The sequence below is a fragment of the Triturus cristatus genome, chromosome 7 (genome assembly GCF_964204655.1).
Source record: "Triturus cristatus chromosome 7, aTriCri1.1, whole genome shotgun sequence".
Classification (NCBI taxonomy): domain Eukaryota; kingdom Metazoa; phylum Chordata; class Amphibia; order Caudata; family Salamandridae; genus Triturus; species Triturus cristatus.
The window spans coordinates 886,843,088-886,858,986 of record NC_140590.1 but is presented as its reverse complement, the minus strand read 5'-3'; the positions used below and the strand labels follow the sequence as shown (position 1 = coordinate 886,858,986).

At 43.3% G+C, this 15,899-nt stretch overlaps 1 protein-coding gene across 2 annotated transcripts in view; it reads right to left on the bottom strand.

Annotated features, from left to right (window-relative positions):
* MAT2B (methionine adenosyltransferase 2 non-catalytic beta subunit) overlaps nt 1–15,899 on the bottom strand; it is a 378,228-nt gene that overhangs the window by 241,169 nt on the left and 121,160 nt on the right. The window contains exon 1 of one of the 2 annotated variants that reach the window (XM_085617835.1): nt 14,565–14,887. The exons of the other annotated variant lie outside the window; for it this stretch is intronic. Coding sequence (XP_085473961.1) covers nt 14,565–14,627 — 63 coding nt within the window. The 5' untranslated portion in view covers nt 14,628–14,887. Of the gene's footprint in view, nt 1–14,564; nt 14,888–15,899 lie in introns of those variants that run through there. 2 annotated transcript variants of the gene reach the window in all.

Genomic DNA, 15,899 nt, shown 5'->3' with positions numbered 1-15,899 from the left:
ATGGTAGTGGAATCTGGGAATTCGGCAAGGTTGCACCACTCCAGGTCGCTGAAAACAAGTATTTAAGGAGTCTCCTGGGAGTTTGCCAAAGCACACCTTATGAAATCGTCAATGAAGAAGTAGATATGGATTTTTTTAATTGACTGACTTCGCCTCAATCCAGTAATACTTTGGAACTCAATTTGGACAATGGAGGAACAGAGTTTCAGTAGATTGATTTTGCAAGCTTGTCTACAACTTGAAAAGTCCTTACAGATTGCTTGGTTGGAGTATGTGGTGCGTAGATTGCGTACCATAGGGCGGCCGGCTATGTTTGCTAACACCTCGAACATAACTCGTGCTGACGGAAAATGGGTTAAAACCGTTTATGGGACAAGATGACGTCAAAGCGCGAGGATGTTGCTTTAACAAAACACTGTATGCGACATGCAATATTGGTGAAAACAGTTAATAATATCGAGCCATATTTGACCTGGAATATGTCTCGCCACCAACGCCGACTGCTGACCTATTTTAGATTAAATTTATCTCCCCGAATGGTCCCTTTTAATCATGGCTGTTTTAAGTACTCAGATCTGCCTTTTGCAATTGTGATAACTCATCGATTAATGATACATTACATGTGGTTATGCTTTGTCCAAAATACAGTAACCTGCGACATAAGTTCATTTGCCCAATCTTTTTACCGCTGAATGTTAATCGTTAGACCAGCCTCACTTTTTTTACAGTTGTTGAACACCTCTTCTATCTGCTTCTTTCTTGTACGTTTTCTGATGGGAGTTCAAAAATATGAATGATTATGGCACTGAAAATTTTTATGTGTTTTTTAAATGACCTGTCTTTTATGATTTTAATTATAAAATCGAATAAAGATTATGAATTTGAATCCAGAACCAGGCATCTCACTTGTTTCACTCACTGTGCATACTTCTGGAGAACATCAACAACAACAAGAACTACACCCCAGCAGTTCTACTGTACACAGTGGCCAAATTGAAAAAACAGGTAAATACATTATGAACAGCGACGCTAGTACACACAAAGCAATATTGGTGTAGATACTTCTAGCTAGACAATAACAAACAGGACCACCAGTGTACCCCATGTACACGTTTGTGGAGGCACAGAAACAGACAGAAGTCTGTAGTAATACAGTTTTACAAAACAGACATCGCCTGTTTGTACTTTCTGTGCTGCACACCTGAGACTAGAACACAGACTTACGTAACAGACATATGTAAACTTACATGTTATCTACCCTCGCGCACTAGGAAGGACAAAATATTTTTGGTGGCAGAGATCAACAGACTGGAGTCTGTGGTGATACAAACATAGGCATAGCCTCGGTGAACTCAACATACCTCACACCAAACGCTAGGACACAGTTTCACTGACCGACCCACAGTAAACATCAGAGCCTTATCTACCCTGGCATGGCAGGGAGGAGATTTGATAAACCGAAGGCTCTCCACTCTCCCTGGTGCTGCTAGCACAACTTACCGTGCCATATGAGGACATAAGAAATACTAAACAAAAGCTGCACCATGGTGTGGGTCACTCACAAATCAGAATAAAACAATCTCCTCCTCACTTAAAAAACATTCATAACTACGGCATCCCGTGTTTTTCACCTTAACAAGATGTCATAACCGAAATGCTGAAAGGAAAAAGAATTTAGAAAGCCACAGTGATAGTCTGTCTTTAAGGGCCATACGATGCAAGAAAACTAACTGCAAGTAGATGAGGGGGGAAAGCAGTGTGGGGGGGGGGGGAGGTGGGGAGGGGACAGGTTGGGTTTGTAGAGCGAAGCAGCATATAAGAAAGAAAGCGACATGGAGCCCATTAGGAAGGTTTTCCAGGGTGGAGCAACACAAGGGAGTCCGGGTTTCGTGAGTGTGATTGGAGGGCTACAGCAACAATGTCACATTAAAGTAAAATACGGACATTTGCAAAGAAAGACATGGAGCATAGACAAGGAGGCGGACTGTGTTTTACATGTGCGAAAAGCATGAGAGGTGGAGAGCAAAACGGAGGAGGGCTTGAGAGATACAGTGTTTGCTTGATTGAGAATCAAACGAGAGAGAAAGAGAAAGAAAGATCAACATTAACCAAGGAGGTACGCGGGGTGCAAGCACATGAGGGAGAAAACAGAGAGAAGTGGGTGATGACACTTTGCAGTGGAAGAAAAGCGAATGAGAGCACTTAAAACACATGCACTCTTATGGAGTGCTTAAACAAAAACATAGTAGTTCCATAAAAGCGAGCAGTGGAGTGATTCAAGTCAGCCAATCAAAAAAATTGTTTAATAGGCTGTGCTCCAAGATGGAGATGAGGAGGGTGGGTAAGCAAACAGAAAACCAGAGGATGAAAAAGATGAGTCAGGGAAAGCCATCAAATAAGAAGTAAGCAAACAAGAGTGACAATTAAATCAACCAATAATAAGAAGCGGGCGGCCTCTAAGTCCATTGTATGTTTTTGAAGTCCACAATATGTCTTTCGCATCCAAACAGCTTGTGCGGTCTAGTAGGTTCGACCTAAAAACATCACTGCCCTCTTATCTGGATGTGTTGATTGCTTACTGTAAAATTGTAGGGCATGTGCCTAATTTGTTAAATAGTCCCAATCAGTCATGGCATTACTGCTGATCTATAAGTATAGTCAACACAAAAAAACATCAGTTTTGTTGATAGTGAAGCTTGAGTCTGTGCAGTGTCTTCCAAGTACCTCTGCCCCCCATCTCACCGTATTCGGGGTGTGCATACTGCTACTGAAAAATATTTTTTTAATCCACAGAAGGATAAACGTACTACAATACAATTAGAGAACAACATCGATCCAAAGATCATATCGTGCATCAATGTATAGTATAGTCATGCACAAGATATTGTCCATGCCAATGTAAATATGTAGGGATGACAACTCGCAAAGTCAGGACTCGCATGTTAGAACACAAGAGTTCATTCAGATGCAAGAAATCGATCACCAGATTAACCAGACATTTCATTGAAAACAATCACAAGGCAGATGATTTCACTTGGACAGTGCTTGAAAAGCCCATGATACCGTCCCATATCTGTGATATCACTAAATACCTATTTATTAAGGAACAGAAATGGGTGTTTAAATTACAAAGCGATGTTAGGGGTCTTAATGATGACATCCCGTGGACCGCCCTTTAAAATGTTTTCTGAAATACATGGTATCTATACCCATCTTCATGCTGTTATGGCATCTTGCATTTGGAACGTCCTGACACTATGGTACCCTCATGAGGTCTATGATGCTGCATTATAGCTACAGGTTACACGGCATTCAGATACCATACATGGGGCTAGGCAGAGCACCTACACATTTTATGAACTACAGACGCCATCTTTTTAACGTCATTTTGTAGTCCTCTGACGTTGTCACTACCCATTAGGGATCACGCACTTATGTTATGGCATCTTGCTTTTAGAATGTCCTGGCACTGTGGTATCCTTATTAGGTCTATTATTTTGCATTATAGTTACAGGCTACACTGCATTCAGATACATGTGGCTAGGCAGAGCACCTACACATTTTATGAACTACAGACGCCATCTTTTTGACGTCATTTTGTAGTCCTCTGAGGCGGTTATTACCTATCAGGGATCACGCGCTTATGTTTCCTCGTTCGTTTTCGTAATTGTTAACTCGGAGGTCTTCAGTGCCTTGACACGGCCTTTCAACATTGCAACGAGCGAGTTACATATAGCTACCTAAGAGATGGAACCAGCCAGCGTGCCAACATATTCTACGGACTACAGACGTCATCACATTGATGTCATGTTGTAGTCCTTGTCGTTTTTCCAGCATCTGCCTAGGGTCAGGTGATGACGCGCATTACACGCTCCCGCGTTTGTAATTGACGAGGTTTCCCGGCTTTATAACCATCCTTGGCAGAATGCTCCGGTTACCTCCTTTCTCCTGACTCTGCAACCACAACGGGGCAACGACGGATAGGTGAGCACTTTCTCCCTATCAAATACTAGTTTTCTACAAGGCAACTTATTTCGTAGTGCCCTTGAATGATACCTCCATGACAGGCTTTAACATTATCATTGCACTCCCTGGTTCATATGGAGTGTTTCATATTACGGTGATATTATTATCTTTTGTGGTTAAGGTCCTGTTGGTGTGTACTTCAAACTGGAGCTTATTTGAAACCATAGCGTGTTTGAATGATACAGATTGACATTTTTACTGCGCTTCTGATATTTCATAGAACCCCCTTCCGTCCGCAGTAATTTACAATATGCACAACTATTTGGCAACCTATATATTTTGTAGGAGCTTTCACAGCGCCTTTACAAACATGGCGTTTATCACCACGGTGAAGCAAAAAAACATGGCCTCTTTACACTGGCCATTCCCACGTTTTACGGTTAATTATCACAGTTAATGGACAAGGGATTCTTCTCTTAGGCTGACATACGTGTGAATTTTACATATATACACTTGGTATACAGTTGCTAGTAGTTATTTACACTAGCACCCCTCTGAAGATGCATTAAGCTTTTATGATTACTTTCTGGTTTTTGGCAGTTTAATTTTTCTTCCATACAGAGCGGGGCCTCCTAGTCCTGAGCCAGGATCCAGGCGAGGTGAGGTCCGTTCCTTGATCATTACGGGTAAGCACCCCCTAAAACGAGGTTTGGTACAAATACACATTTGGGAGTACTATTTTTAAGACTGAGACGCTCTCCATATGTTTTCTAGACAGATGCACGCCGCATCCTTTTGAAGCGGAGGATCAACTTAAGGTTGTACAAAGTGCCACCTTTAAATGATAGTGAGACAAACTTTCTCTTTTCCTTTTTTTCACTATACATTATGTTTTACACACCTTTGCAGAAGCGAAAATTTAACATCAAGGGTCCTGAAGAAAGCCGCAGGGACAAAATGGATCCCACTGGGCTGAAACATGTCGACCTCTCTATATAGCAGTTCTTTGTTTAACACTGCTTTTTGCACTGTTGTTTTATTTAGAGTGTGAGACACATATTAAATCAGTAGTGTTTTCTCACAATTCTATTTTAACACACCACTTTAGTTTTCTTTTGCTAGCACTGCATTCCTTTCAATTGTTCTATCATCTTACAACTGTTGGTCTCCTCGCTCCAATCCTTTGACGATCTTGGGCCACTCTTGGGTGAAATCACTCCAAATTAGATGCTCTCTATGATCAAGAGAAGCATCTTATCCTGGATTGGATGACCAGATGATAAGATTGATCACTCAGACAATTGATGGGTATCTAAACTTCGCTCTGAGGTCCTCATAGATTGCATTTGGATGTCTCTCTCTCTTCTCTTACTCCCTCCTCTGCCATGTGGGACTAATTAGCCCTCTATCTACACTTCTGCTCACTCTGCAGGATTTTGTTAGACCCCCAGTTCCTTTCATTTGTTTTGCAAGATAAAAAGAGTCCAACACCCTCACAAATGTATATGTTTACTTTAAAAACAAGCATTGGCATAGCCCATAGGGTCTCGCTTTTGGGACCTTATAAATATTTAGCCATTCAGAACATTTTCCTGGGTGATACCACATCTACTGTTACTCCATGTGGCACTGGTGAACGGCCACACACACCCACGGTTGGGCTTCAGTTTTTTTTAATGAACATTGGAAATGCAATTTATGCCCAGATAGGGAAAATGATGATTAAAAATAATGTTATTCAAATAATGTCTTCACTAACTGCACCAGTCGGTGATGCAATAAAAGCAAACCTAAATTGATTTATGGCAGGAGCGACTTGATGCATGGCACTTGATTATTTTAGCAGCTCGTTTCTGAAATGTGCAAGTAAATGCAGGATAAATGTGCCTTAATCTTTTGTAGTATCAACACACCAACAGAAATGTTGCATTGTGTTTAATAGTTGTTATGAACCAGGTTTTACCATGTGCAGTGCCTAGACGGAGACTAAAGGCGCTCTTTCCAATGTGTAGAGTGCCATGGAAGAGTACTTAATGAATTAATCAGACTACCTAATGCATCACAAAACCTAAAATAATTAAATAAAAGCAGTCTGATAATCATCAACTACGTTCCAGAGAAAGCCTGGAGCATGTAATGCGCTTGTGGCGCACTCGAAAGGGATAAGAACCATCATTGAAAACTGCAGACGAGAAAAATGCGCAAAGCCTGCCAGAAAATTCTTCCCAAACATGCCAAAGAGAAGCTCTGGGTCAGCAAGCAGAATTCTGGGTAATAAGTGAGTAAAAAATGCACTTATCTTCTTAAATACTTTGTCGGCAATTAGGGCTAATTAGAGCATCAGCAGGAGGCAGCCATCTTGATGCGTGGGCCCACACGCGGCTCCCTTTCTATGACACTTTAACAGTATTATAAAGTCATGGGTGCTCCTGAAAATTCAAACTCAGACAGCCATACTCCTGCTGGATAAATAAACAAAATAATCAAAGCTGTGTGGAAGCACATAACTTCCCTCTTGGCTACGGACACATGGGCGGAGCCAACCCCCTCTCTGTAGTACTCCTGAAATGTGGATCACATTATGTATGGTGACAGCAGTGCTTTCAAGCCAGAACTAAACAAGCACTGACAAAACCAATGGGTATCACCTTTCCAAGAGCTATTGACTTTGCCAATGTCTTTTAGTCATGTTGTAAACCAGCGCGGCTACTGGTCAGCATGGCTAAAAGATTAGTGGTGTAGAGTAGAGTGGCATGGAATGTCGTAGAGTGGAGTGGCGAAGACTGGTTTAGAGTGATGTGGCAGAGTGTCATGTATTGGTGGCATAGTGTGGTGTCGTGTAGAGTGGCATACACAAGACTGGCCTCATGTAGAGTGTATTGGTGTAGAGTGCAGCGGCGTAGATTGCATCGGCGTAGAGTGGTGCAGAGTGGAGTGGTGCAGAGTGGAGTGGTGCAGAGTGGAGTGGTGCAGAGTGGAGTGGTGCAGAGTGGAGTGGTGCAGAGTGGTGCGGTGCAGAGTGGTGCAGAGTGGTGCAGAGTGGTGCAGAGTGGTGCGGAGTGGTGCGGAGTGGTGCAGAGTGGTGCAGAGCGGTGCAGAGTGGTGCAGAGCGGTGCAGAGTGGTGCAGAGCGGTGCAGAGTGGTGCAGAGTGGTGCAGAGTGGTGCAGAGTGGTGCAGAGTGGAGTGGTGCAGAGTGGAGTGGTGCAGAGTGGAGTGGTGCAGAGTGGAGTGGTGCAGAGTGGAGTTGATTGGTTCAGTAACAAAGAGTAGAGTCGAGTGGCATAGAATCGAGTGGCATAGAGTGCTGTGGCATAGAGTGCAGAGTAAAGCTGAGTGGCATAGAGTACAGTGGCACAGCGTAGAGATGCATTGAGTGGTGCAGAGTAAAGTGCTGTTGAGTGGAGAAGCACAGAATGGTGTGGCAGAGAGTGCAGTATTGCACAGTAGAGTGTCAAAGTGCCATGGTGTAGAGTAGAGTAGCGAGAGAGGGTTGCACGACGGTACAACACTGGTAAATGCATCGCATGCCTTTGCCTCGAATTTTTTAGCATGCATGTTTTTACCGCTATTATGCATTTATATCGCATGCCTTTTTCACACATTGTTTTTATATTTGAAAACAATGTATTTGTGGAGGGAGACTCCCCCCCCCCGCCCCCCAACTTACCTTAACCCCTTCAGCGCTGCGCGGATTCCCCCGCGGTGCTGAAGGGTTCGAGCGCGGGCGGGGCCATGACGGAACGGTTCCGTCATGAGCACAGCTCAACCGATGCTCATGACGGAACCGTTCCGTCATGGGCATGGAAGGGGTTAAATGCGTGGTATTGGTATGCAATGTAAATGCATAGCCAGGTAAAAAAAATGTGTGCTAAAAAATGCGAAGCAAATGCATACGATGGGTTTACCTCATTGTAAGGCTGTTTCCCGTAGAGAGCAGTGGTATAGAGTACAGTAATGCAGAGTAGCGTGCAGTGGTTAAGAGTAGAGTGCAGTGGCATGGAGTGGCGTAGAGTGCAGTGGCATAGAGTAGAGGGTTTCAGAGTAGAGTGAAGTGGAGCAGGGTACAGTGCAGTTGCATAGAGTGGCATACAATGTAATGGCGTAGAGCAGTGGTCTTCAAACTTTTTAATGCCGCATCCCCCCATGCAAAATAAATCATCAGGTCCCTCATCAAAATGTTTGTCAATTATTCTATTAAACTGGCAATGTTTATATAGTTCTAGACTTATGTAAACATCACAGTTAATTTCTGTAACCGTTTCAAAAATGCAATCAAATACATGATTGCCAAACATACTGTTCTGGTCAGGCAGGCCTTACTAACATGTAAAAGTATCCACAGTGTGTTTATTGGAAAGGAGGTGGGGTTTTTGAAGAATATTTGGAGTCCCTTCCCTTTTGATACCTTCTCCCAGCCAGGATATAAATGACAAAAGATGTTAGTGATTGTCACATAAATCCTCTCACTTTGAAGTCAGAGATAGAAAAGTAAGGAAGTGCCCTCATTAGATAGCACTTGACATTTGACCTCAGTCTTTGAACGCACAGTAAATGTGACAAGATAAGAACAAGATTTACAGGCCTTTTTACAGAAAGGGATTACTCGAAGGATACTGTAAACAAGCATTTACAATGCAATGGTCTCGGCATTGGTAAAGTTAGAGCTATTGGCATTGCTCATGACATTATTTTTGTTTATGTTTTTAAACATTTAAAGAAACGGCATTGTCATGAGCAATGCCAATAGCTCTAACTTTAACAATGCCGAGACCGTTGCATTGTAAATGCTTGTTTGGTACTCTACGGCAGGAAGGCAAGATACCAGAGAAACCTGGATTTGTTATCTGCCATGGAAGATGGACAATCGACCCATTGCCACCTTGGCCAGAGTGGGAGAACAGAATCCAAGGTTCATTGCAGGGCACCTGGCTATTCGTTGTAGAGGGTTATGATGGCATTCAGAGCCATCGAGGAGAGTAGGCATCTTACATTTTCAGGTCATTTCATCCACTACAGCTCTAAGCCACCGTTTAAAGAGCGGCCCTTGCAGGGGCATCCGACATCTTGTCAGCAACAGTCGAAAGACGGGCAAGGCCCTGGCTGCAGAGGAGACTGTAAAGGGACCCAAGCTGCAGACCCCCCAGGATGCGCATCATCAAAAGGGAAGCTCACTTCCTGCACTGGTGAATCAAACACAGGAAGGACCCCGCCACCCAGGTTTAATCCCCCCAGCTTACAGCGCTTTATAAACTACAGTAAAACACAGAAAGAAAACAGGGGAGGTGATGTCCCAGCAGAGCGCCCTATAAAGCTTTCAGTTACACAGAGGAGGGGCGGGCTTCAGTACAAACGCCATTTACAGCCCTTTAAGTGGCTCTCTCTTTTACAGCCCTGTGCATTACAGGGAGGGGCTGGGGTCTGCCTCCTGTAACAACCTCATGACTTACATACAGGTTTCTGTTTTTACTCTGCACAGATAATGCAAAGCTTTGTTCAGTCAATCATCCTACAAAAACACACAAAATAAACACCATCACACAAATGCACTTTCAACCTTCGTAGAGAGTTAAAACATCTGCATACTTGACAAGATGTACAGCGCATCAGTCAAGGGAAAAGCAACTATCTACATTCATGATACATGACATCGGTCTTAAATCCAATACTGAACCTCGAATAAACTACAAACCACCACCTTAGACCGCACAAACGTTATTCATTTCTTGCGTGTATTCCGGCGGAGGGGGCCCCCATTCAGCCTGAGGCCTATGTATATCTGGTAGATATCTGGATTATGGTCATCCTGCAGGAGGTGTGGGGGACATCATTTACCGTTATGCCACTGGTTCTCATGACTGCATTGCTTCTTTTTAATATATTAAATAGGTCTATTTCACCACCTCCAAAGGCCAGTCATTACCGGGACAGTTTACTCTTGTGACTTACTTTTATTTCAGAAAGTCTTTATTAGGATTTTGTGCAAACAGTAAGATTCAGCCGAGAAAATACAAAGGTCTCACCCTAGTTGAGGACCTGGTGACATCTAATCAGAACAGCGCAAGTGAGGCTGATGGGAGAACACGTAACAGGAATCCATAATTATAACGCAGCAGCAAACAGTTCAGTCCAATCTATAAAGTTTTCAAAGCTCATTAAAGATCCATAAGCGTTCTTTAAATGCAGGAACAATGTACTTCGTTGCAATTCCAGGATAGCATTCAAGAGGCCATGGGGCGTTAAGGTTATTGTACGCAGATGCTTTATGATGCCACCATACATAGTCAAAGGAGCGCGCCAAATTACAACAAATGACCTTCAAATTGGCTTGTTCCCACTGGAAATACAAGAATGATAAAACCTATAGGTCTTGCCTTACAGACCTATTGGATTTGGCAATTATTTTTGACAGTGCTGTACAGCGTTGGCAGCTGACGCTATGCGGCATTTTTATTAATACATTAAAAAAATTGATGTGCTCGGCGAGGCAAGTTATAGCGACATGCATGATTACACATGTGCGTGCATTACAAAATAGCGTGTTTTTTTAGTGGACAGATCTGCGATGCACTGGTAAATGTAAAAAAAAGTTGCAATAGTAGGGCGAAAGTGCGTTGTGTTGTTTGGGGGGTGGGGAGTGAGCTGGCCAGGGTGGGAGCAACACAGAGCGGGATGGAGCAAAAAACGCACTCTGGGTAGAACAACGCAGGGGAGACGGATAAGACAATGAGCAAACACACGGGGGGAATAGATGGGACAGCAACATGGATCCGTTGAGGGTGAGTAAAACAGGTGATGCATACATGCCACTATACCAGATTCAGACGGGAGACTCCCGAATTTCGAAGCCAAACAATTACTTTTTTGGGCTGTCTTCCAAGTTCTGCCTGAAATTAACCTCTGCTTCAATAGAAGTCAATGAGGAAAATACACTCCCTGATATTCTTTTCCCCCATTTTCAATTTCTAAAATGTTGGCATGTATGGTAACGGGAGACCAACGCCCACGGATGGGGAGAAGCAGAGGGGGCACCAAAAAGACGTTGCGGTACGGGTTAGAGAGAAGCAGACAGTGGAGAGTAACACAGAGCTGGTGGGAGCGAAGCAATAGAGGGAGAGAGAGCTAGAAGTGGAGAGAGAGCTGAAAAAGACCGGGGCAGAACTCTAGCATCAGTGCTCCCCGCAGTGCTAAAAACGCTTAGAGTGGAGGGGCGGCTGGGTGATTGCTGGTTAAAGGGAACGGGGCGAACAATAAAACATCCTGTCGGTCAAGTACGTGCGCTTGACCACAGTGTACACTAATACATTTTTTTATTAAACGCATCTCGTGCCCCATGACCAATATTCGTTCACGGATACCATTGTCAGTAGTCTCTGCAGCGTGCGTAATTAGCCTAGAAGTACTTGGAAAACCGCCCCCAAACTACTCGAGCACAGGCTGTAGGCCTAGAGCGTCCTCCATTTTCCTGTGATACGCCGCTGCGCTTAAGTACCACCCCTCTACCAGGTGCGCCTCACCTTGTTTGTTTTCGTTCAGTTGCTGCTCATTATCTCCTGCAAAAGAAGAGGCGGTATGAGGGCGAGTCCGCCCGCCCCGCAAATCTTAACAGCCAATCATGTACCGCACTGAAGAAGGCAACCACTGAGGATAAGCTGTAAACGGAGCAGTCTTCGCTCCACGCCACTGACGATATGTCCTACGCGCTAGTTACGTAGAGGCAGTCGTGAGGCTATACATACGCACATATAAAAATGTTTAAAATATAAATAGACCTTAATGTCCAGCTTGACAAAATACAACAACAAGCACGCAAAAATTGCGAGCAAAATAAACCAATCAACGGAGCAGTCTTCGCTCCACGCCACTGACGATATGTCCTACGCGCTAGTTACGTAGAGGCAGTCGTGAGGCTATACATACGCACATATAAAAATGTTTAAAATATAAATAGACCTTAATGTCCAGCTTGACAAAATACAACAACAAGCACGCACCTAATGAGAAGATCGCGACCTGGCAATTAACAAATGCGTCCGGACGCCGGGACACCACCGCCTTTCTCCGAGGCACAGCAGAAAATGCCTCGGAGAAAGGGAGTGTCCTTTTCGGATTGGGGGGCGTGTTTTGCTGTTGTCTCCTCCCTGAGACTTCTCGCAAAAAACACGCCCCCCGATCCGAAAAGGACGGGGCTTCAACGGAGTGACTGGACCTCTTCTCCAGTGGCTGGCCAGCATTTAAGAGGCCAGCCAATGGAGAACAGGAGAGAAGAGGGGCGGGTGCAAGCCCCTCTTCTCAAAGTCACTCCAACTCATTAAATCTCGGAGCGAGACTGCGCAAGCGCAGCCTTTCGCAGCCGAGACCTAAAAAGGTTTGGGCAAGGGTAGGTACTACCTCTAGCTCGACAGTCTAAAACAAATAAAGCCAGCAAACAGGAAAACGTGAGTTACAAACCACAAAACCAATAGCAAGCAACAGGCAAAATGCACTCCTATGTCAACTTTCTGAATGTCCCCAAGATGTATTTAGCAAACCAGACAGCTGTGTTGTCTGGTAGGCTGCGACCTAAAAAACTTAATTTTCACATCCCAATACATTTAACAAACTGTTGCTAACAATAAACGTTCCTCCAAGAGCAATATAACTTTAAAGTGTCAGAAGGACTAGCAATTCTTGCAAAAGAATTCCAGAGCGCACATTCAAATGAGTGCCTAATGGTATTAAAAAAACTTACATAGTCAAATCCTACACACAAAATGAAAACATAAGCATCTGTCAGAAACAGTATAGATACCGCAAAATTCCCTCTGTACCTGTGCCCAAATGAAAAACTGTACATAAAACATAAACCTCAAGATAGCCAGGAAAGTGGAAAAAAACAGTCACCGGAGATAAATTAAATGTATTTCATGTGTTTAAATTGGCAACACTATTCTCTCATCATACCAACAGAATTCCTTGGACTATATTGCAAAGGACTATATTCTATAAACACATGGTTAAGGGCAGAAGGAAAAATTGCCAATACTGTCATAGACTCCCAGGAAATTCATTATTTCCTATGTGAGGTGCAACACTGGATGTAGATTAAAAGGTTGAGCTTTAACAAACACAAAGACAGTTGTTGATGGTCGCCCTCCCCAGCTCAGTTTCGTTCTGCCTAGTTAATGTTTTCCCCTGATCATCATCCATCAGAACACAACGTTTGCGGAAACATAAAAAAAAACTTGTAAAGCCACTGCGGACTACAGGCAAGAAAGGGAGCAAGCATGTAAAATATATAGTAAAATGATGTAATCATAGTTTTCTCCTCCTGGAAAATATGACATTGTACTTGAACGTAATTCTGTCACATATTCTTGATGTAAATGAGGCCATATTCAGCTTATCCAAAAAAATGCAGGTGATGTATTTAACTTAAAATTCTAGATCTCATTTCCTGTTACCAAGACACATGTTGCATTTGCACTTATATAGCACTTACTACCCCCGACTATAGCTCGCGGATCATATTTGATTAATTCTATACATGGTATGTAAATCAATATTCACTCTACTCTATCTTTGAGGGAAAGTATCTATACATTATCTAAGATGATCATCTATATGTATACTGGTACCAAGAAAAGTCATCCATTAGTACTAAAGGAAGACACTCTGGTAAGAGGCGCCATTCGCTGGAATACTCACTCACCATAACTGCTGCAAGAGCATACCAACTTGAGTTCTGATACTCGCATAACCATAGACACAAGTAATTCAACTAAATACGGTAACAAACAATGACAAGCTTGCTAGACAAGTTAAGTAGCAACAATCACTCTGCGATACCTAGAGCAAAGGAGGGAACTGGTTGACATAGATGTCAAATAACAGTGGGAGTGAATGTTATGGGCAGAATACATAATGATACATAGTAGGGCAAATGATCATACATTGGTAGCAAAGATAGATGTTGATGATCCATAGAATTGGCACAAGTGCATCCATAGATAATGCTGAATGCTGGTTAAGATAATAATCAATGTTGTAGAGGATGCTGAGCATTGTTGCAAGATGGCGCTCAAATAAGATGACAGATAAAGCTCAATCAATAGGGACAATGATCTACAACAATAAGAAAACATACTGCTCCCTGATGGTAGATGATGCTTATTGGGGAAGTAGATAATGACTCGAGATAAGTACAGTAGTGAGACTTAATGGGTGTAGTGGTCAAGAGGCTCAATTAGGAAGTCAAGTGATGCTAAGTTGAATGAACGTATAGAACACACTTGCGGTTCGATGAATCTCAAATGAGGCTGGCAAAGCTCCTTTGGGAGGGCATGCAATGCACAAGGGTGGTGACAGAGGACAGTCGTACAAAGGGCCGAAAATCAATCACAGCTTCATGTGGACAAGTGATGATTACTTCGAAGCTGAAATCAAAGTGTTAAACGATGGTTAATGTTAAATGGGGAGGGGCACTATGGCAAATAAGATGTTACAGTCAACAATGAGCATAGTTAGTCAGGTGGGCGTGAAAGCAGTCCACACCCTCTTTCAATGTATGTGCTGGCGACATTGGCAAAATGCCACTGTAATTTCTCCACCATCCTCTCACCTCTAACACCTGGACGTGCCCAGGCAGGAAGTGGATCTTCACCTCCTTGTGGCGGCCCACCATTCCTCCGCACCGCCGCTCAGCACAGTGTATACTGTGGTTCGTAATCCTCAACCTCTACAGCACTACGTTCCAAAGCACAAACAAACCAGTTCTGCAGCTCTTATTCTAACTCCGTTATAGCAGATCCAGGTACCAAAAACGCCAGCACAAGACGAATCCCACGCCCATTGGAGACGGGGGAGTAAACACTGAAGGAAGACTAATGCAAAACCGAGGAAACACAAGGACTGAACAGTGAATCCCCAACAGCGCGAACGCAACCAATTGATAAACAAGACGGACAACTTCGTAAGGGGCATTAAAATCAGGAGGAAATTAGGAGGAGCCGCCACTCAATAAAAAAGGATCTTGAATGAAAAAGTATTCATAGCAGAGTTAAATTCAATGTTTAATGGTTGATGCGATCTTTAAACTAAACCTAAACAGAATTCTGTTTAGGATGCAAGTTTTAACACCTTCAAACATGGCTCCTTGCTTGCTACATTCACGTTAGTGGGTTAGTTTTAGTCCTTCCTTTTTCCTTATTCATGTATTTGGCGGCCATATTAGAGTGGTTTTCTTCGATACACTGTCGAGCGTCACAGGAGTAGAACCCGCAATAGTGAAGTTATATTTTATCGTTTTTTAATAAAAAGACAAAGAGGTCCAAGAGCCCCCACAGCGTTTGCTGAGCAGTCTACAGCCCGTCAAGGAAACTTATACGATGTGCATCATGGTTTCCGAGAGACGATCTGCTGCTGTTAACAATCAGTTTCCACTATTTGGATAGCGATATTGTCTCCAGCGTCCCCCATACTGCAAAACCAAGAGTGATATAACTCCGAGTTTCCCCACAGCCCCTACTCCCACCGTGCTATTTGGTAGATGACGTTGATTAAATATAAAACAGTACTTTTCGTGTTTTTTCCCAAGTGATTAGGGGGCATATCAACAACAACCGGCGATAATTATCGCTGAGCGCACTTAGCGACAGGATAATTATCGCCGGCTAGCGCCGATTTTTATCGCTGAGATAGCATGCTATTAACAACGCTTATCTCCTCAGCGCTAAAAATCCTGGCGCTAACTGGCTAACGTGAGATTATCGCTGGAAACCCAGCAATAATATCACGTTAGCTTGTTGATAGAGACTCACAAACTTAGCCATGATATCCTCCTTCCATAGGATATCATGGCTAAGTCAGTCCTGAAGCAGGTGTTAGGAAAGTAGCGATAACAGGTGTTATCGCTACTTTTCCTGACGCTATGCTTCATAGCGTTAGGCTTGCTGAC